At 53.0% G+C, this 26,461-nt stretch overlaps 1 protein-coding gene and 1 pseudogene across 4 annotated transcripts; both read right to left on the bottom strand.

Moving 5' to 3' along the window:
• Window positions 1-796: 796 nt before the first annotated feature.
• LOC128561881 (uncharacterized) lies at window positions 797-1,862 on the bottom strand (annotated as a pseudogene).
• Window positions 797-26,461, bottom strand: ASIC1 (acid sensing ion channel subunit 1). 4 transcript variants are annotated; one of them, XM_053554981.1, is made up of 12 exons: window positions 25,951-26,461; window positions 24,719-25,096; window positions 23,905-24,100; window positions 5,694-5,844; window positions 4,948-5,075; window positions 4,492-4,648; window positions 4,097-4,153; window positions 3,485-3,638; window positions 2,952-3,043; window positions 2,341-2,420; window positions 2,156-2,260; window positions 797-1,997 (listed from the first exon to the last, which is right to left on the bottom strand). In XM_053554981.1, exons 2-12 carry the CDS (start codon window positions 25,078-25,080, stop codon window positions 1,893-1,895), a joined length of 1,587 nt encoding a protein of 528 aa, XP_053410956.1. In that variant the 5' UTR covers window positions 25,081-25,096; window positions 25,951-26,461; the 3' UTR covers window positions 797-1,892. The 4 variants fall into 4 exon arrangements, with proteins under 4 accessions (XP_053410956.1, XP_053410955.1, XP_053410952.1 ...); XM_053554980.1 differs by having other exon boundaries at window positions 4,492-4,651; XM_053554977.1 differs by lacking the exons at window positions 23,905-24,100; window positions 24,719-25,096; window positions 25,951-26,461 and adding an exon at window positions 9,588-12,873 and having other exon boundaries at window positions 4,492-4,651.

The raw sequence follows: 26,461 nt of genomic DNA on the forward strand, positions 1-26,461 counted from the left end.
GGGGAGGTATGATTTCTAATGAACTCCTAGAACCTAAGAGTTTCCAAAGATCCTATAGCCTTACTCTGCAGCTCCAGATCAATGCATAGGTGACCTGCCCACAGGTCCTGTCCTGGGATTGGAGACCAAAAGATATCTGGACAGAGAAGGCCTGGGAAGGGGAGGGGCTCTGGCCTGGGAGGAGTGCCTGGTGGAGGGGTAGGGTAGGCCCTCCACCTCACTTGTCTCTCATTAAGGTTGGGAGGGACATAATAGCAGACCCTCCCAACTCCTCCTCTAGGCCTGTATCTTTCCTCCCACTACCAAACCCTACCTCACCAGAAAATATAAATGGTGGGCTTGAGTATCAGGTGAGGAAAGGGAGCTGGACACCCCAGAAGGAGGGAAAGGCCACTAACAGAGAACCTCAGCTTCTGCCTGTCAGCAACTTGCTGCCCAGCTTCAGGATTCACCAATCTCCAGCTCTCTTCTGTTTCTGACTCTCCTGGCTCAGTGTCCAGAACACATCTCCATCCCCTAGGTAGGGAATGACTTTATAGCAACCCCTACCCTGGGGGGGGCCACAGTCAGCTGGGAAAGGGCATTGGGGTGGATGGAGCAGGGGAAGGGAATGTTAAGGCTGCAGGGAGGGCAAAGGGTGCCCAGGTTGGGGGAAGAGGGTGAGGCCAGAAAGAGGCAGAGCTTGTGATTCACAGCTTCCTTTGTCGCCACCGAGACAGTGCGAAGGTTACAATGCGCGTGTCGTCTCCTTGTGCTTCTCAGAGGGATGTGTGTACACAGTACAGACACCAGGGGAGAGAGTCCAACTCTTTATACAGGCGAAGGCATTCAGAGACCAGGGAGGGGGCAGAAACACAGAAGGGGGAAATTGGGGTGGGAGGATGGTTCTCAGAGACAAGAAGGGGTGGGGTAGAAACAGACAGGGTTAGGGGAAAGTATATACAGAGATATAGCAATATAGAGTCTGTATCATATAGAAATAGAAAATGCAGATGAGGTTGTTGAGAGAAGCAAATGAAGTTGGGAAGGAGGACTTAGGAGAGTTCCATAAGAAAATTTATGGATGTGGCCTCTGCAAGGGCCTCTGGGAGAGAGACTAGTGAGGTCAGGCACCAGTGCCCCTCTCCCTGAGCTGGAAGCTAACCAGCCATGTCTTTTAAGGAATGACAGAGGAGGGCTGCCTCTTGGGATTTCTGTCCAGCAGCTTTTTTTGGGAGGGGGGAGAGAAACTTGTGGTATCAGAACGTGGCCTACAGCACCAGGACAACATCATGTCCCTATCTCCATTTCTTCAAGGGATCTTCCACCCCCACCCTCCTAGAGATTCCACATGGTGTGAGGGAATGGAATTAGGGTTTTATTCCTGCCTGGAGACTTGGATCTGGGGGCAGTTCCTGGGCTGAGAGGGTCTCTTAAGGCTGGGGAAGCCCCCCCACTAGCCCTCCCCCTTAAGATACATTCTCTGGTTTGGGGCCAAATTCCAGGCCTCCGGGATCCCTTCCACCCCTCACTAGGAGAGGGCTTTGGTGACTGGTGGCAGCAGAATGTAGGTGGACACTCAGATGACAGACAGCCAGAAAGACAGAATTCAGGCTGGGAGCTAGGGGGAGGCAGCATGGGGGAGACAGGGGCAGCCTGAGATCCCTTGCCTTATTCTCCCTTTTTAGTTTCTTTTTAAGATTTAGATTAGTTTTGTTAAACACAAAAAGAATGGGATTGAGGCAGGGAGAGGACTCCATGGTCAAGATGCCTTCCTCACCACAGTCAAGAGGAAAGGACTGTCCAGGAGTGGGGGTCGAGTCCCCAGGGCAGATGTAGGGGGTAGGCAGCTGGGGACCCCCTCGCTCTCTAGACCTCCCCATCTAGGCCTTTGGTTCAGTGGCCTGCAGGGCTCAGCAGGTAAAGTCCTCAAACGTGCCTCGGGCCGGATGGTGAGGTAGGATGTTGGCAGCGTACGTCATCCCGGCAGGATGGCCCCGGAGGCTCTCGCACGGGTTCTAGGGGAAGGGCATGGACAGGGACCAGTTATCTATCGGAAAGGCCACAGACAGCACTGGGGCGTTGGGGAGGCAAAGGAGAGAAGGGGGCATGGGGATGGGGGGTGGGAGATGGGGGAAGGGGCAGGACTGAGGGCGCCTCTAGCTTGCTCCCTCACGTGTCTTTTGACGTCGTCCAGGCTGAGGGCCACACCCTTGTCCGCGCTGCTTCTCTTGGCCTCCTTTTGGCACTTCCCTCGGCGGCACAGCTTGTGCTTGATGACCTAGCACAGGGGCGGGCGTGTGGGCGGGCTGGATCCCGCCCCTGCTTGGCCACGCCCCTCTGCGCCCCGCCCCTGCTTACCTCGTAGGCGTAGTCGAAGAGCTCTAGCACCGTGAGGATGCTGGCCCCGATGAACAGCCCCATCTGGCCCCCAATGTCACCTGCCGGGGCAAGGGGCGCAGGAAGGTCAGTGGGGTCAGGACACCGAGAGGGCATCGGGACTTACTGGGACTGGGGTAAACAAATCGTATTCGCAAAGGGATTGGCAGCCTTCTTACAGAAGGACCGAAAAGCCAGACTCTGGTGAAATTTTTATTTTTATTTTTTTTGTCTATGATTGTTTGCATTTGTCTACTTTTCTAAAAAGGAACAGGTGTTTTTCAGGAAAATTAACTGTTTACAAAATACTCCAACACTCTGAGTCTCTGGGCCAATTTTAGGAGCATGTGAAATAGCCTTAGCCTTCACCTCCACCCCACCCCTCCGGTATGCCCATGAGCCTGTCTTTTCCACTTTGACCTGACAGAAGGCTCAGCCAGCTTTCCTCATCACATACCAAGACAACAGGGTTTGGAGGAAGGCCCTGGGGATGGCGGCCCTTCTGGGACAGAGGTGAGCACCCTGTTTTGGGTGATAGGGAGCCACACCATGCCCATGGCATGGCAAGGGGTCGGGTGCCATCAGCAGCTCACCCAGGAGCCCTGCAATCTCATAGGCCTTCTTCTGTTCAATGGTCTCATAGTTGAGGACTTCAAAGAAAATATCCAGCACCAGGATGTTCTCCCTGCACAGGGGTTGGGGGAGGAGACCTGGGTTCAAGTCATATCTCTGCCTCTTACTAGCCAGGTGACCTTAGCAAGTCAGCCTCTCTGAATCTCAGTTTCCATATCCATAAAATGAGATGCTGATGGAGTCCCCTGCTTTTTAGTGTTGTTGTGAGGACTAAATAAGATGGCACATATGACAAAATGTTCTGCAGACTGGCAAGTATGAGGTGATCCCACTTAGAGCAATGAGAATGAAGAAGAGAGAGGAGAGAGGGGTGCTTCCCCTGCTTGTGCTTGCTCTGATCTCCCCTCCGCACCCACCCTGGACTCTTCGGTTCCCTCTTGGATCTTCCCTGTGTTCTCTCAACTACCTTCTGCTTGCAGCCACGATCAAAGCCCACTCATACCTTTCACAGTCCCAGCCTAAGGCCCTTGCTCTACACAGTTAGAGCCCTTACCCTATGTACTGCTCAGATTTGTTGAACTTCTTGGCCAGGTACTTGGCTGAGGCTTTGCTGGGGATCTTGACCATGGACAGCTCCTTGCCATAGCGGGTCAGGTTGCAGGGCATTTCGCACACACAGTACTCCTGGTCCTTCTCCACCAGGAAGTCTGCACCCAGCCAGGTAAGAGGTGCCAGTTGAGTGACGCCCTTCTGACAGCATCGTCCCAACACGCACATCCTGGCCCTGTCCACAGGAACCCTGGGCCCCCTTCTCTTTTCCTGACCTGCTCTTCACCTTAGCCCTGTTCCCACCCTATGCTAATCCTTACTAAGCCTTCCCATGGATATTTCTTAATCCTGTATCTCATTCCCTCAGAGCCCTCCAGGGTCAACCAGTTGAGGGGCTGAGGAAAGAGGGTGAAGGCCCTTCTCAGGTGACCCCCATTCATTTTCCATACAGGCTTCTGAAGATACTATTCTCAGCCTTAAAGTCAGATACAGGTAAGAATGCAGCCTAGTCCAGGAGTTTTTGGAAGTTTCTGGGAGCTTGCCCTGAAACCCCTGTGCATATGGCTGCCAGCATCTTTTCCCTCCCCCCAGACTTCCCCAAGACAGGGGATCTCACCCAGAGCAGGATCTGCACACTCCTTGTACTGCTCTGGAGTGCAGTATGGGGCATCTCCTACAGAGGAGAGAAGACAGTGCTACAGGGTGGAGATGAAAGAGTTCTTGTGATCTTGGTGGTACCAAAGGCCTAGGAGGTGGAAGTGGGAGAGAGTGGGAGGGTAGGACTAGCCAGGCCCCCACCCCCATCTACCCTGGAAACAACCCTGCCTCCTAGAACCTCCCACCTATCCCTTTTAGAACAGGAAGGAACTGAGGTCAGAGAGAGGACAGCAAGGTGGGTATGGGATGGGGCGGGCTGGAAGTGGGGTGAGGAGGTTGACACGGATGGGGAGTTGGTGAGGGGTAGTGTAGGTCAAGGGACCCTGGAGTTGTGCTCGAGCCTTGGGGCCTGACCTGGCATGTGTACCATTCGGCAGTTGCAGTTCTCCACCAGGTACCGCGTCTCACAGTCGATGCGGCAGGCAGTGATGCTGTAGGAGTCGAAGAAATCCAATTCCGAGTCCGTGGTAACAGTTTTGCAGGTGCCCCAGGGCGGGGGCAGGTAGATGAGCTGCTGGGAGAGCCGGGGAGCTGGGGGAGTGTAGGGACTTCTCCCCGAGTTACCTCGATGGATTTATCTGACAAGATGCAAAACTCAGGAGTTCTGCCTCTTCTTCCTCTGCAGCCTCTGAAGGTCTCAGAGTTTACAGAGCACTCTCACTCATTAGATAATTTATGCATCTGACAAGCCACATGACCCCCTAGACCCTAACTCACCTCCCTTTTCCATTATTGTCACACACACACACCCCACTCCATGGTGACCCTTCAACACCCCAACCCAGGATCAGCCTCCCATAGTCCTCTCACCCGCTGCTCCTGGCAGGCCACAAAGGTCTGGAAGCCTGGAGCCACACCAAAGCCCAGCTGGTCAATGAAAGGAGGTTCATCCTGACTATGGATCTGCACTTTGATGCCTGCTTCGAAGGACGTCTCATCTATGGGAATGAGGGGTGTATGGGTTGAGAGGGCTTCTGGGTCCTCAGACCCCTTCAGAGCAGGGGGAATTCTACCTCTCCTGTAAGCACAGCATATACCGGGACTGGGGCGGGGGAGTCTATGAGTCCTAGCCTACCCCAGCCTCCTTCTGCATTTCTCAGTTCCTTGTTGCTCCAATGACCCCTGTGTCCTACACATTTCTTGCCTTACCCTGGCTTCTGCTTTGCATCTTGCTGTTTCAAATTTTTTCTCCCAGAGAGAGTGTCACTGTCTCAGATGCTCTCCATTTCTCCCCCTCCCTTTCTCCCTTCTCCCATCTCTCTCTGCCCCAAGGCCCCCCGAGACCAGACAGGCAGGCAGCCTGAGAAGAGAGGGAGTTATTTATAGAGTGAGTGGCGGCTGCTGATGGAAAAGGATGACTGGTTACCTTGGAGAGTAACTGAGCCAGAGATATGTTAGTGTGGAAATCAGGTAGAGTCGGAGGTGGAGATGGTGAGATGCTGGGGGAGGGAAGGGGAGAGGCCAAACCCTGCCCAGGTCCCACAGTGGAGCCCAGGAGTCCTTTGGTGGAGGCTGGGGCCCAGAGCCATGGGGAGGGGCCCTGAGGGGTAACATACCCGTCTCCCCCCACACTGGCAGGTACTCGTCCTGCTGGATGTCCAGCATGATTTCCAGCCCATTGCCCGTCCCACCCTTCATGGTCTTCAGCCGTGGCCGCCCATCTCGGCCTGAGTTGAACGTGTAGCACTTTCCATACCGTGTGAAGACCTGGCAGGGGCAGAGTAGAGAGCCTTAGAGTCCGCCAGCACCATCTGCTCACCAAAGGCTGTCCTCATATCCTCCAGTTTCTGGAATCTCAACATCCTTTGGGAGTGATTCCTCCTGAATAGCCCATTGTACATTTGTTCCTCTCTCCCACCTGTTCTCTGCCCTGCTGTACCCCGAAAAGGTGATCCTGGTGGGGCACATCACCTGAGCTCCTTTGCCACCTGGATGGGCTTCTAGTTAGGTTTGGCCAATGGGAGGCATCAGTGAGGGGTCAGAAGGCAAGAGGAAAAACTGGGATTCTGATCCTCTCCAGGCTTCTCCCCTCTGTAATTCTGGCAGTGTCTTGGGACCCTGGTGACTACAAATCTTGCCAGGAAAACTCCCTCCAGAGCACTGTTTTCTTTTGTGCTCCTTCAGCCTAGACGAGATAATAATTTCCTACTCTTGCTAGCTGCCTTAGCCCCCCTCATTGGTTTCTTTTCTTTTCTTTTTTTTTTTTTTTTGAGTCAGAGCCTCAAGCTATTGCCCCAGGTAGAGTGCTATGGCATCACAGCTCACAGCAACCTCCAACTCCTGGGCTCAAACAATTCTGCTGCCTCCGCCTCTCAAGTAGCTGGGACTACAGGTGCCTGCCACAACACCTGGCTATTTTTTGGTTGCAGCCATCATTGTTGTTTGGCGAGCCCAGGCTGGATTCAAACCTGCCAGCTCAGGTGTATGTGGCTGGCACCTTAGCCATTTGAGCCACAGGCGCCAAGCCCCCTCATTGGTTTCTTAAACCCTGCCCACAGCTCTGCTTGGGTTAAAGTTTTTTTTTTTTTTGTTTGTTTGCTTTTTTTGGGGGGGGGGGTTTGAAGTTTTTGGCCAGAGCCAGGGCCGGGTTTGAATTTGCCACCTCTGGTATATGAGGCCAGTGCCCTACTCCTTGAGCCACAGGTGCCACCCCAATTTTTTCAATAGACTTTTCAGGGGTAATCTTTTTCCTGCCAAGACCCTGACACATATACCTTCATCACCAAGATCCTATCACTGCCAGATATCTGGTTCCTCCTTAGGACCCTCCCCTTAGGCCCAAGCTTCTGGGGCCTTCTGAGACATATCTTGTCTTCTAGATTTTACTCCAAGCATCTGAAATCATCCTCTTCTTTCTAAGAGAAGGACTCAAGCCAAACATTTTATTTCCTTCAACCATTAGTCCTTTATGTCTATCCCACTATCTCTAGAAATTGAACATGGACCCGGTTGCCAAGGACCATGTTTCCCCAAGCACCCCACTCTTGGGATTAAGCACCCCAATCCACCCCAGGGAATGGTATGTTTGACAATGCTTTTGCAGAACTAAGAGGGCCTCAGAAGCTATTTCAGGCCTGGGGCAGTGTCTCCCATCTCCCCACTCCATGCTCCAGCTCTGCTCTTATCACAGCTCTGACCACACAGCTGTGAGAGAAGAGTAAACCAATTCTTCATGGCCCTTTTCCTACAGCCTCCCCAAATGTCCCCAAGTTCCCACAAATGGGGTAGATGTGCTTTCACTACTGATGGTAGTGACAAAGTTCACAAAGTGGTTCATAACGTGAGCCCAGACACATCCTAGAGAAGAGAAGAGACAAAAGAGTTCCAGGTGAGACTGAAGCAGTGGGGGCAGTTAGGATTACTGGGAAAAATAGTCTTTGCCCCCTTCCCCTTCCTAAAACAGCCTTCTCTACGCCCCTCTACAAAAGAAAACTCAGTGCCCATGGGCGGCGCCTGTGGCTCAGTGAGTAGGGCGTCGGCCCCATATGCCGAGGGTGGCGGGTTCAAACCCAGCCCCGGCCAAACTGCAACAAAAAAATAGCCGGGCGTTGTGGTGGGCGCCTGTAGTCCCAGCTACTCGGGAGGCTGAGGCAAGAGAATCACGTAAGCCCAAGAGTTAGAGGTTGCTGTGAGCCGTGTGACGCCACGGCGCTCTACCAAGGGCGGTACAGTGAGACTCTGTCTCTACAAAAAAAAAAAAAAAAGAAAACTCAGTGCCCTCCCCTGTTTTGTGGATGAGGTCCAGATGAGGCTAAGAGAACTCTGAAGGCTCTTGATCCCCCAGCTCCACCACTAGGTCTTGGGGTGTGACAGGGTGTGAGGTGGCCCAGCCTACCACTGGCCCAGAGGGCTTGGCTGCTGAGCCACCTGCTAGTTTTGAGTAAGAAGTGTATGCTCTACCCTTAGGCCCAGAGGAAGCCAGGTTGACCAGATCCTTGTCCCACACTCCTTCATTTTCTGGCCTCGATGAGGCCCAGTGGCCCAAATCTCCAGGTCTCTCTGCAAGTCAGCAGTCACTGCATGATAGACCAATATGATGAAACCCACCCGCTCCTACACTAGGGAGGAGGTGGGAAGACTGAGGGATGGGTGTGTGGGGAGGGAAGGCCTAGCATTTGGATCCTGGTGGGAGGAGAGCATACAGGCCAATCAGAGCTGGAAGATGAGCTGAGGAGAGGAGGGGGTCCCACGTGGTCCCTCAGCAGGGAAGGCCCTAAACTCCTGGGTGGAAGAGCCACTGGGAGGACACCTCTCTCAGTGAGGGCTTCCCTGGGATGAGGGTCCTAGGCCACTTAGTCTGAGTTAGGGGAGCAGGAATGATATAGAGAAGACCTGTTTGTTATTCATCCTTAGACACACACACACAGATGGTGGGGGTGGGGCACCCATAGGAGAGACACAGGAAGACTAAGTGAGGGTGCTCTGAAGTCCCTGCTGCAGGAGCTGCTGGCAAGGGGTATGGTGGAGTGGAAGTGGAGGCCATCACCACCTTTTCATGATCTCCCCTCCACCCCCTTCTCCTGCACCTATAGAGACCAGGTGGCACCCACCCAGTTTCAGTCCAAGGGTGACAGTCAAAATAGTGAACTGGCCAGGCACAGGCATCCACCATCAGATCAAATGTTGACTTCACAGATGGAGCAAGGTCCAGGGGTCCTCCTGGACCATGAGGAGGTCTGGAGAGGAGCAAGGGAAGCTGGAGGATATTTAGGGAGACACCAGGGACCTCAGGGCAGCAGCTAATTACCAACTAGGACAGACTCAGTTCTAACAAGACCAGCAGTACTGGGCGGCGCCTGTGGCTCAGTGAGTAGGGCGTAGTGGTGGGTATGAACCCAGCCCCAGCCAAACTGCAACAAAAAAATGGCCGGGTGTTGTGGCAGGTGCCTGTGGTCCCAGCTACTTGGGAGGCTGAGGCAAGAGAATCTTAAGCCCAAGAGTTTGAGGTTGCTGTGAGTTGTGGCGTCATAGCACTCTAGGGAGGGCGACAAAGTCTCTGTCTCTAAAACAAAACAAACCAAAACACAAGAAGAGGGCGGTGCCTGTGGCTCAGTGAGTAGGGTGCCGGCCCCATATGCCGAGGGTGGCGGGTTCAAACCCAGCCCCGGCCAAACTGCAACAAAAAAATAGTTGGGCGTTGTGGCGGGCATCTGTGGTCCCAGCTGCTCAGAGGCTGTTGCTGTGAGCCACATGACATCATGGCACTCTCCCTGAGGGCAGTACAGTGAGACTCTGTCTCTACAAAAAAAAACAACACAAGAATAGCAGTACTGGTGTGGACCTGGATATATCAGCCCAGCTCCAGACTCTGGGCTCCTGGGTGAACTTTGGCGTAGGTGGGCCAGGCGAGGTGGGGGCAGCATGGTCACTAGCCCCAGCCCCAGGGGCTGGTCAGGGAGAGCCACGGCAGGCACTCTTAGGGTGCTGTGCCAGGCATGGGGCCCACTCACCACTGAGAAGTTGTGAGGGCCACAGGGCCCCCCTTGGTAGGAGCAGTAGAGCAGCATGTCCTCCAGCCGGTGGCAGGAGCGATTGTAGAAACGGTGCAGGTTAAAGGGCTCCCCAGAGAAGGCCTCAGGCCCTGGTGGAGCCAGGGGCACCCCAGGGTCATCGCTTTCATCCAGCCCCAACATGGGAGCGAGATAAAGTAAGTCGGGGTAGCTGAGCTGGGACAGCCTCACGGGGTTGGTGTTGCACAGGGTGACTGCCGGGAAGGCCAGCTCCATGGTGGCCACTTCATTTAGCAGAGTCACGTGTGGGTAGCTGAGGTAATAAGCGATGCGGTCCCCTACCTGGCACAGGAAGGCACCCAGTGCCAGGACAAAGGCCACTGCCCACAGGGCTTGCTTTGGTCCTAGACCCCCTTCCACAAAGACATGGCTGGCACCATGGAGAGTACAGCTGTTGGCAAAGGCCACAAGGTCCCTGGGTGAATCCCCCTGATTGGCTTCCTGCCTTGCTTTCTCCTTTTCCTTCTCTTCATCCTCTTCCGATTCTGAGTTGTCCCGCTGCTGGTGGCAGTGGTGGCAGGGACCCCATACGTCTCCCAAGGGCCCTGGAGCCTCCTCTCCAGAGGAGAATGACACAGAGCAGAAGATCTGGATGGGCATCTTCTCCAGGGGATTGGCGAGAAAGGGGGAAGGTGCGGAGGAGGGGGGGAAGGTGATGTGACCTTAGGCAGGGGTCCAGCAGGGCCAGCCACCCAGCCCTCCTGCCGGGTCTCCGTTGCCACCGGCCTGGCCGTCTTTCCTCACCGGGGCCTCTGTGGCAGTGTGGCTGGGATGGGGCGGGGCGTGGAGAGGAGGCCCAGCCTGCCCTGCCAGGGAGGGCGGGTGTCTGGGCTGATGAATAATTAATGGCTTGGCAAAGGGAGGCTGATAGAGAGGAGGGGGCCACAGCCCCTTTCCTGTCAGCAGCTTTAGCAGGACAGAGAGATTTGAAACAGAGTAGAAACCCTGGGAAAGGGCTGGGGCTTCTGGTACCCACCCCTCAGGTGAAGGGGACCTAGTGCAGTCCTCTGCTCCCAATGACATCATAACCTCAGCTAGCAACAGGGTCCTCCCTGCCCTCTCCCGACCCCCCACCCCAAGGACACACAAACGCGTGCTCTCTATCACCCTCCAATCTCTCTCTCTTTTTTGCCATTTGTATCTAACACATCCTCCAATCACTCCCTCAGCACATCCCTCAGTTTTCCCATCCCAACTCTGGGTTCTCTCCCTTATTCTCACCTGGCTCAGTTATTCCTCTGGGATATCTGAGCCCCCAAACCCCAACACACTCTCAGACCTATGATTCCTCTTTAATTTCCCTCGACCTACAATGCCCCCAATTATTTCACGGACCCCAATTCTCTCAATCTATCCTTAGACCCTAGAGCCCCTCTAATTACTCTTTGGAATCCCACCTTCCAATCACTGCTCTGACCCCTATGAACTTTCCAGTTACTCCCTGACCCCCAGTTCCCCTTGATTCCTGAGTTTCCTACAGCCAGCCCTGCCCCCCAACTCTGCCTCACATCAGCAGTGCCCTCCCATTCTGAGCTGCACTCAGGTCCCTCTGCCCTTCTCCACCCGCTCTGTGGCAGCCCAGGTTCCATTAGCAGAGGTCTCTCACTGACCACAGACTCATTTCTGGCCAGTTCCTGGAATGGGGGGAGGGCCCTGTCTCTTGGAGCTGGAAAGCTTTCTGGCAGGTTGCCACTGCCCCTTTCAGCTCGTCCGCCCCAATGTTCAGGAATTTGAGGATTCTCCTCTGGTGGGTGGAAGAAACTGAGATCAGTGCTGCTGCGACAGGGGGTCCTGGGCTCATTGGAGACATTAGGAGCCAACCTGGAGTTCTCCCTAAAGCCCCCGGTTTTATAGACTCCCTAGCCTAGCGGTTCTCAACCTGTGGGTCACGACCCACAGGAACTGTATTAAAGGGTTACGCATAAGGAGGGTTGAGAACCACTGCCCTAGCCCCTCATTCTCGGAGGCTCCCACACCCCTGGTCCCTGGCCCCTCTGTGTACTCTGATTACTCAGGGCCACTGGTTGAGGAACTTGAGCCATCAGCCAAGTCTCTAGGGCTAAGAAGGTGACCTGAGGGGAGAGAAGAAGGGAGGGAGGGAGGTCTGGCAAGTTAACCCTTCCTCTGCAGGGCCAGAGGGAGAGCAGTGGGGCCAGACAAATCTGCTAGTCCTCCACATTCCTTAGCCCATAGACCTAAGCCACAATCACCTTCGTCCTTCTCCCCCTCCCTGTCTGCACCCTGTACTTCCCTTCTCCACTTGCCCTAGAGCCTCCAGAGTGTGCAGTGTTGGGAGTCGGGGTGCCAGGTTCTAGTAGAACTGACTGCTATGCAGCCTCTGTCCTCAGCTTTGCTGCCAGGAACTCAAAGGCCCAAGGAGGAGAGGAGCCTTGAGCCTCTCCACCCTTCTGCCATGGCCCTCAGACTAGCCTCATCCTCTCTTGCCTAAACAACAGCCCCTCCACTGGTCTCCCTGAATTCTCAACCCCAGCAGTTTCTCCCCACCTTTAGTGCTTGCTTTGTGATTCTGACCATTCTCCTGTTTAAAGACCTTCTCTTACTCCCCAGGGCCTTCTGGTAAAATTCACCCTCCCCAAGCCAACTTACAAAGCTGAAAGCAGTTTCCTCTCCAGGCCCCTGCCCTCCCACTGCTCCTCTATCCCAGGCCAACATCCAGCTACCTCCTCAGACACAGGGGGCTCATCCATAATTCCATGCCTTCCTCCCCCATATTCTGGAGAATTTCCACTCAGTTTTCAAGACCCTACTCGAATGTTACCTCCTCTGAGAAACCTTCTGTGACTCTGGCCCAGTGAATGCTCACCCAGGGAATAGACAGGAGGGTCCAGTTCTGCTCAAGGCCTTTCAGGCATGAGTAGTGACCAGCGGCTCCTCAAGGACAGGGATGGTGAAAGTAAAAGAGCAGGACCCAGAGACCATGCAGAGGAACAGGAATCTAAAAAGACCAGGGGCCAAGTGCGATGGCTCACTCCTGTGTATCTAGCACTCGGGGAGGCTGCTGGGTTGCTTGAGCTCAGGATTTGGAGACCAGCCTGAGCAAGAGCAAGACCCCATTTCTACTAAAAATAGAAAAACTAGCTTGGCCATGAGGTGGGTGCCTATAGTTTCAGCTATTCTGGAGGCTGAGACAAGAGGATTGCTCAAGCTCAAGAGTTTGAGGTTGGGCTTGGCACCCGTAGCACAGTGGTTATGGTGCCAGCCACATTCACCGAGGTTGGCGGGTTCAAACCAATGACAACTGCAACAAAAAAATAGCCAGGCATTATGGTGGGCGCCTGTAGTAACACCTATTTGGGAGGTTGAGGCAAGAGAATCACTTAAGCCCAAGGTTTGAGGGTTGCTGTGAGCAGTGACACCATGGCACTCTACCAAGGGTGACACTGAGATTCTGTCTCAAAAAAAAAAAAAAAGTTTGAAGTTGCTGCCAGCCATGGTGCCACCTTACTCCACCCAGAATAACAGAGTGAGACTCTGCCTCCAAAAAAGGAAAGAAAGAGCCCAGGAACATCCAGGACCAGAGATAAACTACTGTAGAGAGGAGGGGAGAGACCCCCACCTTCAGCTGATGTGCTTAGGCTTCTCCTGAATGAATTCATGTCTCCTGCCCATGCTCATTTTCCTAAAGCTCCCAGAGGGCAGGATCCTCCTCCTTTGCATCTCACAGGAGTTGGTCAGTCTGGGCTTGGAGATGAGGGCAGCCTAGGCTGAGGCTTGGGTTGGGGGAAGCTGCAGCTGCCTAGGTGGTCCAGGCCCACTAGAGGGCACTGTCCCCCTCCATCAGCCATCCTGGAGGGGAAGCAGACTGGATTTCCAGAGGGAAGAAATGAAGGCAGGGGGAGCTTCCAGCTTGGGGGCCCCGGCAGAGAGAAGGGCGTGTACACACAAAGCAGCTTCAAAGGACAGAGAGTTTGGAAGGGCTGGTGAGATACCTCTTTTTTTTTTAATTGTTGGGGATTCATTGAGGGTACAATAAGCCAGGTTACAGTGATTGCAATTGTTAGGTAAAGTCCCTCTTGCAATCATGTCTTGCCCCCATAAAGTGTGACACACACCAAGGCCCCACCCCCCTCCCTCCGTCCCTCTTTCTGCTTCCCCCCCCATAACCTTAATTGTCATTAATTGTCCTCATATCAAAATTGAGTACATAGGATTCATGCTGTGAGATACCTCTTGATCCACACCAACAAGCCCCACGCAGCACACCTGCACATCACTACACACACACACCACACATCCCAACTACACTTTCCCTCCTCCACCCCCTGTATCCTCTCTGCTTTAACATTCCCTCTCCCCTTCATCTAGTCCAAGTAGACAAATCCAAAATTTTCGCAGCAATAAGGAGGTGAGAAAAGTGTAAAGGGGTATACATAGACCCCTAGGCATACACAGAAGGCCCAGGGTAGGTGCCCAAGCATACACACATACAGAGCCCTCTGTTCCCATTCCGAATGTGTCTTTAATAGTGTGTGGCGGCTGAGTGGTTTCTGACCTTTATCTCCTTCTGAATTCCAAACCACTCCTTCATGGTTTTCAATTGATATCTCCTGGGATCCTTACACAACCCAGTGAAATGTGTAAGAATGAGTAACTTCACCCCCATTTGACAAGTGAGAAAACTGAGCCACACCAGCCCATTCAAGTCTCATGGAAAGTCAGTAGTGGCCTTGAGGCTGGAGTTAGGGCATCTACCTCCAAATCCCTTGTGCCTTAATTCTTTCATTTTTTCATCACCACAGTGGAGTGGAGAACAGATAATGGTAATGCTCCTCTTGGAGCTTACTGTTTAATAAGGGAGGCACATCAATTTAAAAAATGAAAAAAATATACATTTAATTGTAAACTATTGTAAGTGCTAAGAAGAAAATAATATGATTCTGTAGGGATGAATGACAAGAGGACCTTACCCAGACTGGGGAATCGGGAGACTTTCTCTGAGGAAGTTATGTTTGAATTGCAATCTAAAGAATAAAAGAACAGGCAGGTGCAGTGGCTCACGCCTGTAATCCCAACACTCTGGGAGGCCGAGGCAGGTGGGTCCCTTGAGCTCAGGAGTTCAAGACCAGCCTGAACAAGAGTGAGACCTCATCTCTTCACAGAATAGAAAAATTAGCAGGTGTGGTGGTGGGCACCTGTAGTTCCAGCTACTCAGAGACTGAAGCAGGAAGATCACATGAACCCAGGAGTTGCTGTGAGCTAGGATGATGCCACAACACTCTAGCCTGGGCCACAGAGTGAGACTATGGCACACACACACAAAAGAGCAATAATTAGATAAAAGTACATGTGTGTGTGTGCGCGTGCACGGGCGTGCATGTGTATGGTGGAGGAGAGTATTCTAGAAAGAGAGAACAGAGTATGTGGAAAGGCCCTGAGGGAAGAGAGCTATGAGGAGGCAGATGTGGCTGGAGAGCTGGTTTGGGGCAGGCAGGACTCAGATCACTCAATCTTAAAAGGCCACAGGAGGGATTCTGGTCTAAGGATAATGGAAGATTCCCCATGGAAGGATTTCAAGTGCTCAGAGTCGTGCTTTAAAAAGACCACTCTGCTGCAGAGTGCAGGAGCCAGAGGGGCTGCTGGTAGATTGCCATTGCAGTGGTCCAGGGGAGGTATGCAGTGGTGGGATGGCTTGGAACAGGGGGTAGGGCGGAGATGTCTAAGAGGCAAAATTGGCAGGTAGATCCTGTCAAGGCAGGTGTGGGAGAGGAATGCCAGGAATGATTTCTGGTTTGCAAAACTGGGTGAGCAGTGGGACAGCTCACTAGATGAGGCACACAGATAAAGAACTAGTTTGGGAGGTAGGATGATGAGTTTGGTTTTGCACAGGCTGGTTATGCGGAGCCTTAGGGACATCCAACCAGAGATGTTAAGTAGGAAATTGGCCATTGGGGCTGATGCTAAGAAGAGAGATCTGGGCTGAGACATAGATTTGGCAGTTGTCAGTGTATAGATGGTATTTGAAGTCATGAGTGAAGATGAGACTGCCCAAAAATAGTATACAAAGTTAAAAAAAAGATAGAAAAAAAAGGGCCTGATTTGGCAGCATCCACTAAAGTTAAACAGAATCCTACCCTATGACTTAACCATTGCTCCTAGTTATATACCCAAGAGAAGTGAGTGCATGCATCATCCAAACACATGAACAAGAACGCTCAGAGCAGCTTTATTTATGATAGTCCCAAACTAGTCAGAACCCAAGTGTCTAGCAACAGTAGAAGGGATAAATAAATTGTAATATGTGTATATTCATCGAATGACATACTATACAGGATTGAAAAAGAACCAACTAGTGCTATGTAACCACATGGCTCAATCTCACAAACATAATCATATGCAGAAAAGACAGCCACAGGGAATATAGACTATATTGAAGATACATATGCTCTGGGAAGTTCAAGAATAGGTGAAAATTATCTATGCTGACAGCATAGTGGTTACCTCTTAGGGGTAGTATTAGCTAGGAAGGGACCTGAAGAAATTTTCTGGAGTGCCGGAAATGTTTTATACCAATGTAAAGACATGTCAATGTAACATACAAAAATATTACATTGTAAGATATACCAATGTAAAAATTCTTCAAGCTGTACAATTAAATTGTTGTCTTGTGGCTTAAAAGAAAAGTAAAGCTTGAGACTGAGCCTTGAATGGTGACAATACTTAATGGCCAAGGAGAAGAGAATGAACTGGCAAAGAGACAGAATGCAGCTGTACATAGAAGGAAAACCAAGAGGGGAGTTAAAAGAAGAGGTGGTGGTCAACTATTGTGAATGCTATTGAGAGATCAAGGATAAAAAATGTTTGCTGGAGGCGGCGCCTGTGGCTCAGCTGGTAGGACGCTGGCCCCATATACTGAGGGTGGTGGGTTCAAACCCAGCCCCGGCCAAAAACTGCAAAAAAAAAAAAAAAAAAAAAAAATTGTTTGCTGGATCAGGCAACATGAAGGTCTGGCCTTAGCAAGAACCATTTAGGAGGAGTGGTGGGGATGGGGGAAGAAGGTAACCTGGGGTGGATCATAAAGTGAATTAGAGAGGAGGAAATGGAGACAGTGAAATATACACATCACTTCTAAGTCCACTGTGAAGGGAAAGAGAGATACTGTAGGAGCTGGGAGCTGCTGTGGAGAGACGGACGAGTTTTCATTTTTATCTTAGCCCAAAGCCTGATACATAGTAAGTGTTCAACATATGTTAGCTGCCATTACACTATATATTTTAAGACTGGAGCATCTTCAGCATGGTTCGTTGTCAAGGGGCAGTTTCATTTGAGAGGTAGAGACTAATTGCAGAACAGGGAAAGACAGGATTAGTAGGACAATGTTCTGAAGAAGGCAGAAGGGGATGAGATGAAAAGAACAGGTAGAGATTTTACCCCAGATGAGATAGATGCTCCCTTCTAGGGGTAGGTACCCAGAGGAAGGAGATTGTGTCTGAGGCTTCTATTTTCTCAGTGGGGGCCAAGCCCATCTGTCAAGGGTGAGAGAGGAGCTTGGAAGGGTGAGAAGGTTGTTTCAGAAGGGTAGAGAAGTTTGCAGTCGTCATCAGGGAGAGTAAGTTGACCAGGAGATCATGGTGGGGTTGCTAGGCAGCAATGCTGGTCCATTAAGGATGCTGAGAGTATGAACACAATGTGATATCAAGCTGCCCTGGTGTGTGACTTCCTCTGGTATAGCCTGGCTCCTCCGGTGTGATGCTGGACAAAACCAGTTGTGGGTTCCTCCAAAGTCAGGACTTGGAAAGATGGTACAGTGAAAAGGCAGAGGAGTCAAAAGGTTCTTTTGGTCCATTCAACTTGGGGGTGGGATTCTGAGGGTCTCTCCTTTGCATGTCTTTTCTCCCTTCCTGCCCCATGACACTGCTACCACTTCTCCACAGGGCACATTCCTCCACACACACCTGCTCCTGCAGCCACTCACAAAGAACCTGGACTTAAAGCTCTGAAGTCAGGGGTCCCATTCCATCATTTCCCAGCTCTGAGTGACCTTGGTCAGGTCACACAGCACCTCTGAGCCTCAGTTTCCTCATCTTTCTGATGCAGATATTGGCATTTCCTATCTCCCAGAATTATAAGCATAATCTGAGCTAAAGTAAAGGGAATTTGTAAATTGCAAAGCACGACTGAAAGAGATGATTAATTTTGCTGGTATGTGCTCTGAATGCAACCAGAGGTTTGTCTGTACAAAAGCTTTCTCCCCCAGCCACACATGCTGCGCTGCGGGTGCCCCCCCGCCACATCCACATACTTCCACTCACACTGCGGTCTACATCCACATTCTCCCCCAGACACACACACCGAGGGCACATGTGTGCTTGCAGACTTGGGGCATGCATGCAAAGAACATATTGTGAACAGGGTTGAGATGGCTGCTGTCCATGGTCAAGGCCATTGCAGCATTGTCTCCCCTAGGGATGTTCTCAGCCTGGCACGCTAATGTGACACACTAATTAGAGACACATGACACTAAACTATGCAGCCCAACCCCCCAGGCCCCTGAGACCGTCAGCCACATTGAGGACATGCAGATGAGAGGTGGGGAAGGGTTTTTTTTCCAGAAACTCACGAGATCTCAGGAAGATCACAGCTTGCTCTCCCTCGTGAGGGACCTTAGAGATCCTGGAGCAGCAGAGTCTCCTTACAGTTTCTTAAGAAAACTTTCTCTTAAGGTGAATACACAGCAGTTTTGCGCTCCTTTTTAAATATTTCATGAGGAAGATGTCTGACACACGTGTCCAAGTAAGTCAGTGATGCATTTCCATTACACGTGGGCCAACGTGGGCTTGGCCAGAGAGTCCTGGGGAGGCTGCCCTTTGACAAGAAATAATTTTACCACCTCCTTAAAGAGCCCTTTCCTCACAGGAAATTGGACTTAGAAGATGAGAGAAATGGAGCCAGGTGGAACTCTGCCCAAAATAGAACCCAGAAACCCTAATACCCCATCCTCCCCCTGCAACTAAGCACCACTTCTTTTTTTTTTTTTATTGTTGGGGATTCATTGAGGGTACAATACTTTTTTTTTTTTTTTTTTTGTAGAGACAGAGTCTCACTTTATGGCCCTTGGTAGAGTGCCATGGCCTCACACAGCTCACAGCAACCTCCAACTCCTGGGCTTAAGCGATTCTCTTGCCTCAGCCTCCCGAGTAGCTGGGACTACAGGCGCCCGCCACAACGCCCAGCTATTTTTTGGTTGCAGTTTGGCCGGGGCCGGGTTTGAACCCGCCACCCTCGGTATATGGGGCTGGTGCCTTACCGACTGAGCCACAGGCGCCGCCCTAAGCACCACTTCTTGTTCTTTCTGTCTCATTCCCAGTTTTGCCACCCCAAAGTTCTCAGCCAGAGGATAGAGGCTTCTGGAGCAACCACCTCAGACTTGCATGTGCCAGGCCGGAGAATGGCCCTTGCTGAGAGAACTGGCCAGGTCATCAGCTGTGGCATTTGAAGTAGGGGAGACACTAATGCATTCTATAAAACTGGCATTTTCTGAGAGGTTGAACTGGGCGGGGATGAACTCTGCTTGGATGTTGAGGTCCTCTCATCTCTAATGGGTTCCTGCTCATTCTGAAGCCCCCGACTTCCTTAGTACCACCCCTGCTCTCAGCCCCGAGGCCCCTGTGCTGCCCTGACCTTCCCCAGCACAGGAGTTGGCCCTGAGAGGTGGTGCCAGCTATTACAGGAATGAGCCCAGTGGAGCTCAACACTCCCCATGCTGGCTCTTCTCTCCTAATATCCAATCTCCCTCACCACACCCAGAACTGAAATTGTTATCCACAAAATGTAAGCACAGTCAGAAGCAGCTTCCACCCACAGCCGTAAGTTCCCGACCTCTCTGCAGGTTCCCCTCTGCCTCCTGGACACACAGGGGGTGGCAGTGGCCACACCTAAGGTTCTCCATCAAGGCCCAAGGCTTGGAGGCCTCCTCCTCCTCCAGAACCCTCCACTTCCAAGCTCTGCCCCTAGAGGCACTTAGTCACTTACATCAATTCCCTATTACTTTAGCCAACAGCCAGGAGATCAATTAGCTTTGAGTAGCCTCTTAGCTGAAAGCAGCCCTGGGAGAGGGGTGGAGTCAGAAATGGCTCTGGTTGGGGGAGAAAGGGAGGTGAGGGAGGATGTTTGTGCACATCTGCGCAGGAGAGAGAGGGAAAGGGAGAGAATGAGACCCCAACTCAGGGCCCATGCCCTGGAGTCCTGCAGTGGGCTCTTCTCCACTCTCTTCTCTCCACCCTCCCATATTCTGTTCAGATGCTTTCTAGGGAGGGAAGGAGAGAGGGGAAGGATAAGGCAGGAGGGGTGTCGGTGAACCCCTGGGGATTGAGGGCCAGTCCTCCAAAGTTAATCTCTCTGCTTCTGCCTCTTCTATCCCTCTGCAATCTGTGCATATTTCCCTTTCAATCCTCCACCCCTGGAGACTACCAGGCCCCTGGGTGGGGATACCCATGACCCTTCTTCCTCTCTGCAGAGCAGTTTGGATAGCCTTTCCCCTCCTTACCCATCCACTCCTTTCCTAGCTAGAGGAACAGACCCAGGTGGGAAGGTCAGGCCCTCCCAAGGGACTCTCATGCCAGGCCCAGCTCTTCCTGGGACCAGCCACTCCTGGTTTGGCTTGCCTTTAGATGAAATCTCTCTTCTGCCTCGGAGTCCCAGGATCACCCACACCCCCTCTTATGTTAGCATCTCACTTCCCTAGGTGCTCCAGGAGATTCCTGCCCCCCACGGCCTTGAAGGGATTTCTGTGCCCACTTTTTTCACTTCACCTCTCCTCTCGGGGATTCCTGTCTCCAACCCAGGATCCTGGGGGAGACTTCCATGGGCCTCCTGAGATTCCTGTCCCCCAATTCCACCTGCTCCTTAGAGAGATTATCGTCGGCAACACCCACCCACCCTCAGGACTTCCCCTGTCTGATCTCCTCTTTCTTCTCGTCTAGGGTCCAGAAGCGAACTCCTGCTTTGCTCTCCCCAGGCAAAGGGTCTGGGTCTCAGCCGGAGGAAGGGCGGCATGGGGCAGACTGGGCAGCCATCTGCCAGCCCCCTCCCCTTGCTGCTGCTCAGCATTCCAGCCACATCAGCTGCTCCCACTGCCAGGGACAGACAAGGTGCAGCTGGAGGCTGGCACCAGCTGCAACTGTGCTCACTCCCAGCCCCCACCCAGACACCAGCAGACAGCTGCACCCCCAGACCCCCTCTGTGGAACCCCTGCCCTGCCTTGGCCTGGCTGGCCTCAGGTAGGGTGGGAGAGAAGAGCCTCAGCCCCTGTTGCCTAGGCAACCAGGCACCCCACCAGGAAGGAAAGGAGTAAGGGCTTGGACAGCAAGGGTAAGGGTAACGAGAGGAGTGGCCTGCAGCCATCCTGCCAGGTGGGCCTCAGCAGCTCCTTCCTGAGCTACCAAAAGAACAACCAAAGGCCCAGAGCCTCTTCCTTGGCCACTTTCTTTCCTCAGTTAAAAACCTCTGCTCTTGAGGCTGGAAATGCTGCCAAGATGGTCCCCCCAAGTCCTGACCCTATAGACAGAGATTTTCTTTCACTGCTACATCTACTCAAGGAGCTGGATACACATTCCCAACACACCTCTGGGCCTAGCAGAGAGTGTCAAGGATATTAATCATGAAACCCAGGAGATAAGAGAGAAGGTAGAACAGCAAGCAAAGAGTGTGTGAGCCCCCTGGGCCTGGGGCTCTGGGGGAGAATGCCTGCCCAGCCCTTTTTCTCCACCAGGGAGGGTTCAGACATAGACACAGCCGGACTCCCATCCGTATAAGAACACCCTTATGGGCAGAAGTGGTAGAGTTCTTGACATGGAAAGGGGCTGGCAGTGAGGTCATCTAGAGAGGGTAGAGGGAGGGCCCAAGAGGTTTGGGCCCAGCCAGATTCAGGGTCAGGTCTTTGACACAGGCTAAGAAACAGCAAATACCTGGTCTTCCCTGACTATCCAGAATCAAGAAACGCCACAGTTGGGACTGCAGGATGCTATGTGTTTCTTTCCCTAGCTAGAAGAACTCAGATTGCTCCAGATCTATGTGAACCAATCATACTTCCATCTGACTACTTAGAATTGACCCCTCAGTATGGACCAATTGCATTTCAGTATCTCCATTATTGTAAGCCAAACATGTCTTACCATCACCACCTGGAATCTTTCTCGATGTGATGCACAAATGCAGCCCCAACTAAACACTTTGTTAGGCCTGACTGTATCCCAACTTTATACCTGAGCACCTTCCCAAGTAAAGCCAAGCACGTCTCTTCCTCATCTAACACTATGAACCATCCAAGATGGTTCTTTCTGTTTATGCTTTGCGTGTGTGTGTGTGTGTAGGGAGGTGGTTCTGGCTCTTGCTTCCACCTTCACCTAGACCAGCAGCTTTCAACCTGTGGGTCGTACTATATTAAAGGGCTGCAGCATTAGGAAGGTTGAGAACCACTGACCTACATTCTACTATACTTGGAAACCCAGTTTGTGAGCTTGGGAACCTGAGGCTGGGAACTCGAACCTCTAGTCTCAGGCTCTGGGGAATCCAGGACTCTTCTGTTGGAAAGAAGGAAGGAGTGGTTCTTACATCCAGGCTAAGCCCCCCATCAGCTTGGCTCAGCCCCCCGTCAGCTTGGCTCAGCTCCCCATCAGCTTGGCTTAGCAGGGCGTGTAGTCATGTAACCTGTGTCCAGCAGATTGACAAAGGTCCACAAAACAGGTCTGCAGAGCACAGAAATTGGGAAGTCTTGTGTAACCTCAGAAGGAAACACTAAGCATGACCATGACTCCAGCCTTACACAAACATGCAGTTCATGTTCCCATAATAGTAGGAAGATGCAAGCAGATGGGGGAGAAAATGGGCTGGAAGAGAAGACAGGATCTGAAAGCAGAGAATTGGGAGTAGGCATGGAGACCAAAGGGTCCCAGAGGAGATGGGGTTTCGAAGAATAGTCAGAATTGGAAGAAGACTTAATAACTCAGGGTCAGTGCTACTAATGGAAAGAGGCTTTGCACTGAGGCTTACCAAGACATGGGTTCATATCCCAAATCTGTCACCAACCAGGTATGTAAGCTTCAGCTATGAGAGCTTGGGCAAATCATTCTACTTCAGTTCATGCATTTGTAAAAAAGAGGTAATGTGATTATTTATCCAGGGGACGAAGGAAAGCTTAGAAAGAGCTACAAGCACTGTTCTCTCCTGTGATGTTATTCATACATGGCTTCAGGTCCTTTGGTCTCTTTTTTTTTTTTTTTGTGGTTTTTGGCTGGGGCTAGGTTTGAATCTGCCACCTCCGGCATATGGGACCAGTGCCCTACTCCTTGAGCCACAGGCGCTGCCCACCTTTGGTCTCTTTCTAGTCTCTGTCCAGGTCTTATCCCCCAGGAATCTGTGTGACTTTCCCAGGATCACCTAGCACATCAGATGCCAAAGCCAGTTGCCCTACACCCTCCCTGAGGCAGTCACATCTTCGGGTTGTGGGGTGTTTATTTGTGAGGCATCTCCATTTTAAAAAGCAAAGGGAGCCTCCAGTTCAGCCACCTCTCATGATCTCCTCTCCTTCCTCAGTCTCTGGCTCTGTGGCTCTTGCTGGCAAGGAGGAACCTAAGTAGACAGTGTGTGTGTGTGTATGTGCACAAGGTGGGGGTGGCATGGAGGGAATTACCTGTCTATTTAAGATGAAGCTTCCCCTCTCAAGCTTTAATGTGTACTCAGATCACCTGGGGACCTTATTAAAATGTAGATTCTGGGGTGGCGCCTATGGCTCAAAGGAGTAGAGCACTGGTCCCATATGCCGGAGGTGGTGGGTTCAAACCCAGCCCCGGCCAAAAACAAACAAACAAACAAACAAAATGTAGATTCTGATTCAGTAGGTCTGAAAAGTGGGGTGGCAAAGTCCTTTATATCTTTTGAGCTTCCTAGCGATGGTCTCTGTGGTCCCAGACCTCACTTTAAGGAACAAGGCTGTAGCTCACCCTCCTCCCCCCAGCTCTGACACTGTGGCCCACAAGGTAAGATTGGTGGATTTGGGCTACGCCAGGCCACACATGAATATGTGTGTGTGTTGTACACCATAGGCTCTCTCTCTCTTGCCGTCAGGGATGGCTCAGGCCCTCATGCAGTGTAAATGTGTCCCTGAGCACCAGAAGCAAAGCCAGGACATACAACTTCCTCTTTCAGAATAGCAAGACCACGAGAGGCCTGTCCTGTTCTTTGTTATCTATTCCTCTGGGGGCCAGGCTGACTTGCATCCCATACCAGGGAACTCACTCACCACCTTGAAGTCTTCTGCGCTGCAGACCTCTCCCCGGAAGTGGCAAGAGAGCAGCATGTCTCGAATGTCATGCCCCGCTCTGTCGTAGAACTCCCGCATGTTGAAAGGCTTGGGCTTGAAGCTGCGGAAGTTGGCCTTGTCCTGCAGTATCTCCAGCTGTTTTTCATCTGCCATCTGTGTGTCTGGTATCTCATACCTGGAGCCCGGGGTGAGATGAACATGGATCAGGACAACCAGCAATGTCTTACACCCAACGTGTGTGTGTGGGGGGTATAGCATCTAGCCTTGGGGATCAGGACCAGGCATTGGCAAGGAAGGAAAGCTGGGCATGTCTAGAGGACCTGCCACAGGGTTCTCAGACAACAGAAGGATCTGTAGTGGCTGGGCATCTCAGCACATGGGTGAGAGGAAGCATGATAAGGATGGGGTGGGCAGAGAGTCAAGGCAGGAGCAATGGCTTTTATACTGTGCTCTCCACCCTTTAAAAATGGTCTGTCCCTCATCCCCCAAGTGAGGAAAAGATCAAGATAGAGGCTGGAAGGAGGGCAGAGCTCACTCCAGAGAGGGTATTAATGTCTCACAGCTCAGGCGGGGTAGGGGTAGAGTTGTTTGGGACTATCCTGGGATCAGAGATTGGGTGCCCTTAATTAGGTGCTCAGCATTACCCCAGCTCCTCTGCTGTGAGTGGCAGGTATGGGGGTGGCTAGAGGGCAGGGTTGGCTGGGCTCTATGGCGCATTAGGGAGGCAAACACCCTGATTGGAACTCTTACAATTCTAGTTGTGGGGCTGAGGGGTGGGGTGGGAGCCACCCACCTGTTGTTGAGCAGGGCCAGCAGCTCCCCAGCATGATACAGGTCATTCTTGGAGACTTGGCTAAAGCGGAATTCATTGAGGTTGCACAACGTGACGGCAGGGAAGGTGAGCTGGGAGGCAGCCACCTCGTCGAGCTTGGTGACGTGGTGGTAGCGGAAGTAGTACTGCACACGCTCTGTGCACACGCACAGCAGCACGGCCAGTGAGCCCAGGAAGCACAGGGCCCACAGTGCCCGCTTCAGAGACAGCCGCTCGTAGGAGAAGATGTGGGCCAGGCCGTGCAGCGTGGAGCTGCTGGCGAAGGCCTGGATGCTCACAGGCTGGACGCCACCCACCTCCTCCTCCTCGGCCTTCAGTTCCATGCTTGTCGAGGGAATCCTGTGGGGGGTGAGCAGGACAGTTTGTCATTGTCCTAGAATGAGAGTACACATGGAGCCCCTCCAAATGTGTCCATCCAGAATCCCATGTCCAGAGGTCAGAAGACTTCTCTGGTGTGCAAACCCAGGGGTGCCTGACCAAAGGACATACCCCAGGACAGGGTTTCTCCAAACACACAAGCTCAGGGGGTCAGCTCAGGCCAAGAGAATGCTCTTCCAGGGAAGCTTACCAGGCCAGGGGAGACCCCAAATATAGTCATTGGAGGGTGAAAGGTAAGTCCTGATGTTTCCACAGCCAGGCCAAGAGTTCCCTCCAGATGTGGGGTCACTCTGGGACAGAAACATCCACCCCATCCTGGAGATGAAAACTCCCCTAGATGTGGGCTGAATCCTGGATCAGGAGCTCCTCTCCTGGTCAAGGGTATCCCCAGGGCTGGGCTTTAGCCCCTTGAGGTAAACCTGGGCCAGAAAACCCCCACTGAGGTAGATGCAGCTGGGGAGGGGCTCAGCCTGAGTCCTCACCTGCGGGTATCTCCAGGTCTTACACAGGCGCAGGCTGTGTGTGTGTCTGTCTGTCTGTCTGTCCGTGCTGGGAGTCGGGGTAAGGGGTGCCCGAGGTGGATGTAGGGTGGGGGGGCGCGGTTCCCTATGACAGCGAGCAGTCCCCGCCCCGGACGCAGCCCCCCCTCTCCGCCAGTCCAGCTTCTCGTCGCAGTCAGATCCCCTGCTCGCCCCCGCCCCCCTCCCCAGCCACCAAGCCGCCCCAGCAGCTGGGGAAAACCAGAGGGGAGGAGAGTTCTGGCTTCGGGGTGCCGGGGAGCCCCGCGGCCAAAGACCGGGGGATCAGAAACCCACCTGAGGGGGCTTCGGGAAGCCGGAAGCCGGCAGCGGGTCCTGGGGCGCGGGACCGGTGGCGGGTTCAGCGCCGAGCCGCGGAGGGGCTCATGGCCCGAAGCCGGAGCCGGCGGCAGCCGCGCCGCGCGGCGCAGAGCCCTGCAGGGAGCGGCCGCCCGGCCCCGCTCGGCTCAGATCTGTCCACCGCCGGCGCGCGCTAGCTCGGTCGCTCGCCTTGGCTCGGTCCGCCCGGCCTCTGCGCGGTGCGCGGTGCTCTCAGCCCCGGGATCTGCAGGGATCCATCGTCCGGCCGGGAGGCGGCGGGAGGGGAGGGAAGGGGAGGGGGAGGGGAGAGGGTGCGCGTGCGCGCCTACGAGTGTCTGCGAGGGTGTCTCCGGGCGGGTGTGCGCGCGGGGCCCCCGGACCGCGGAGCGGGACCGAGGGCTCCCCCCGCTGGTTCGCCCCCTCCTCGTGGCCACTCTCGGCGGCGCTGCCTCCCTCCGGTCCGGAGCGGTCTCCTTGCCTGCGAGGC

This window comes from Nycticebus coucang, chromosome 12 (assembly GCF_027406575.1).
Source record: "Nycticebus coucang isolate mNycCou1 chromosome 12, mNycCou1.pri, whole genome shotgun sequence".
In the NCBI taxonomy this organism is placed as follows: domain Eukaryota; kingdom Metazoa; phylum Chordata; class Mammalia; order Primates; family Lorisidae; genus Nycticebus; species Nycticebus coucang.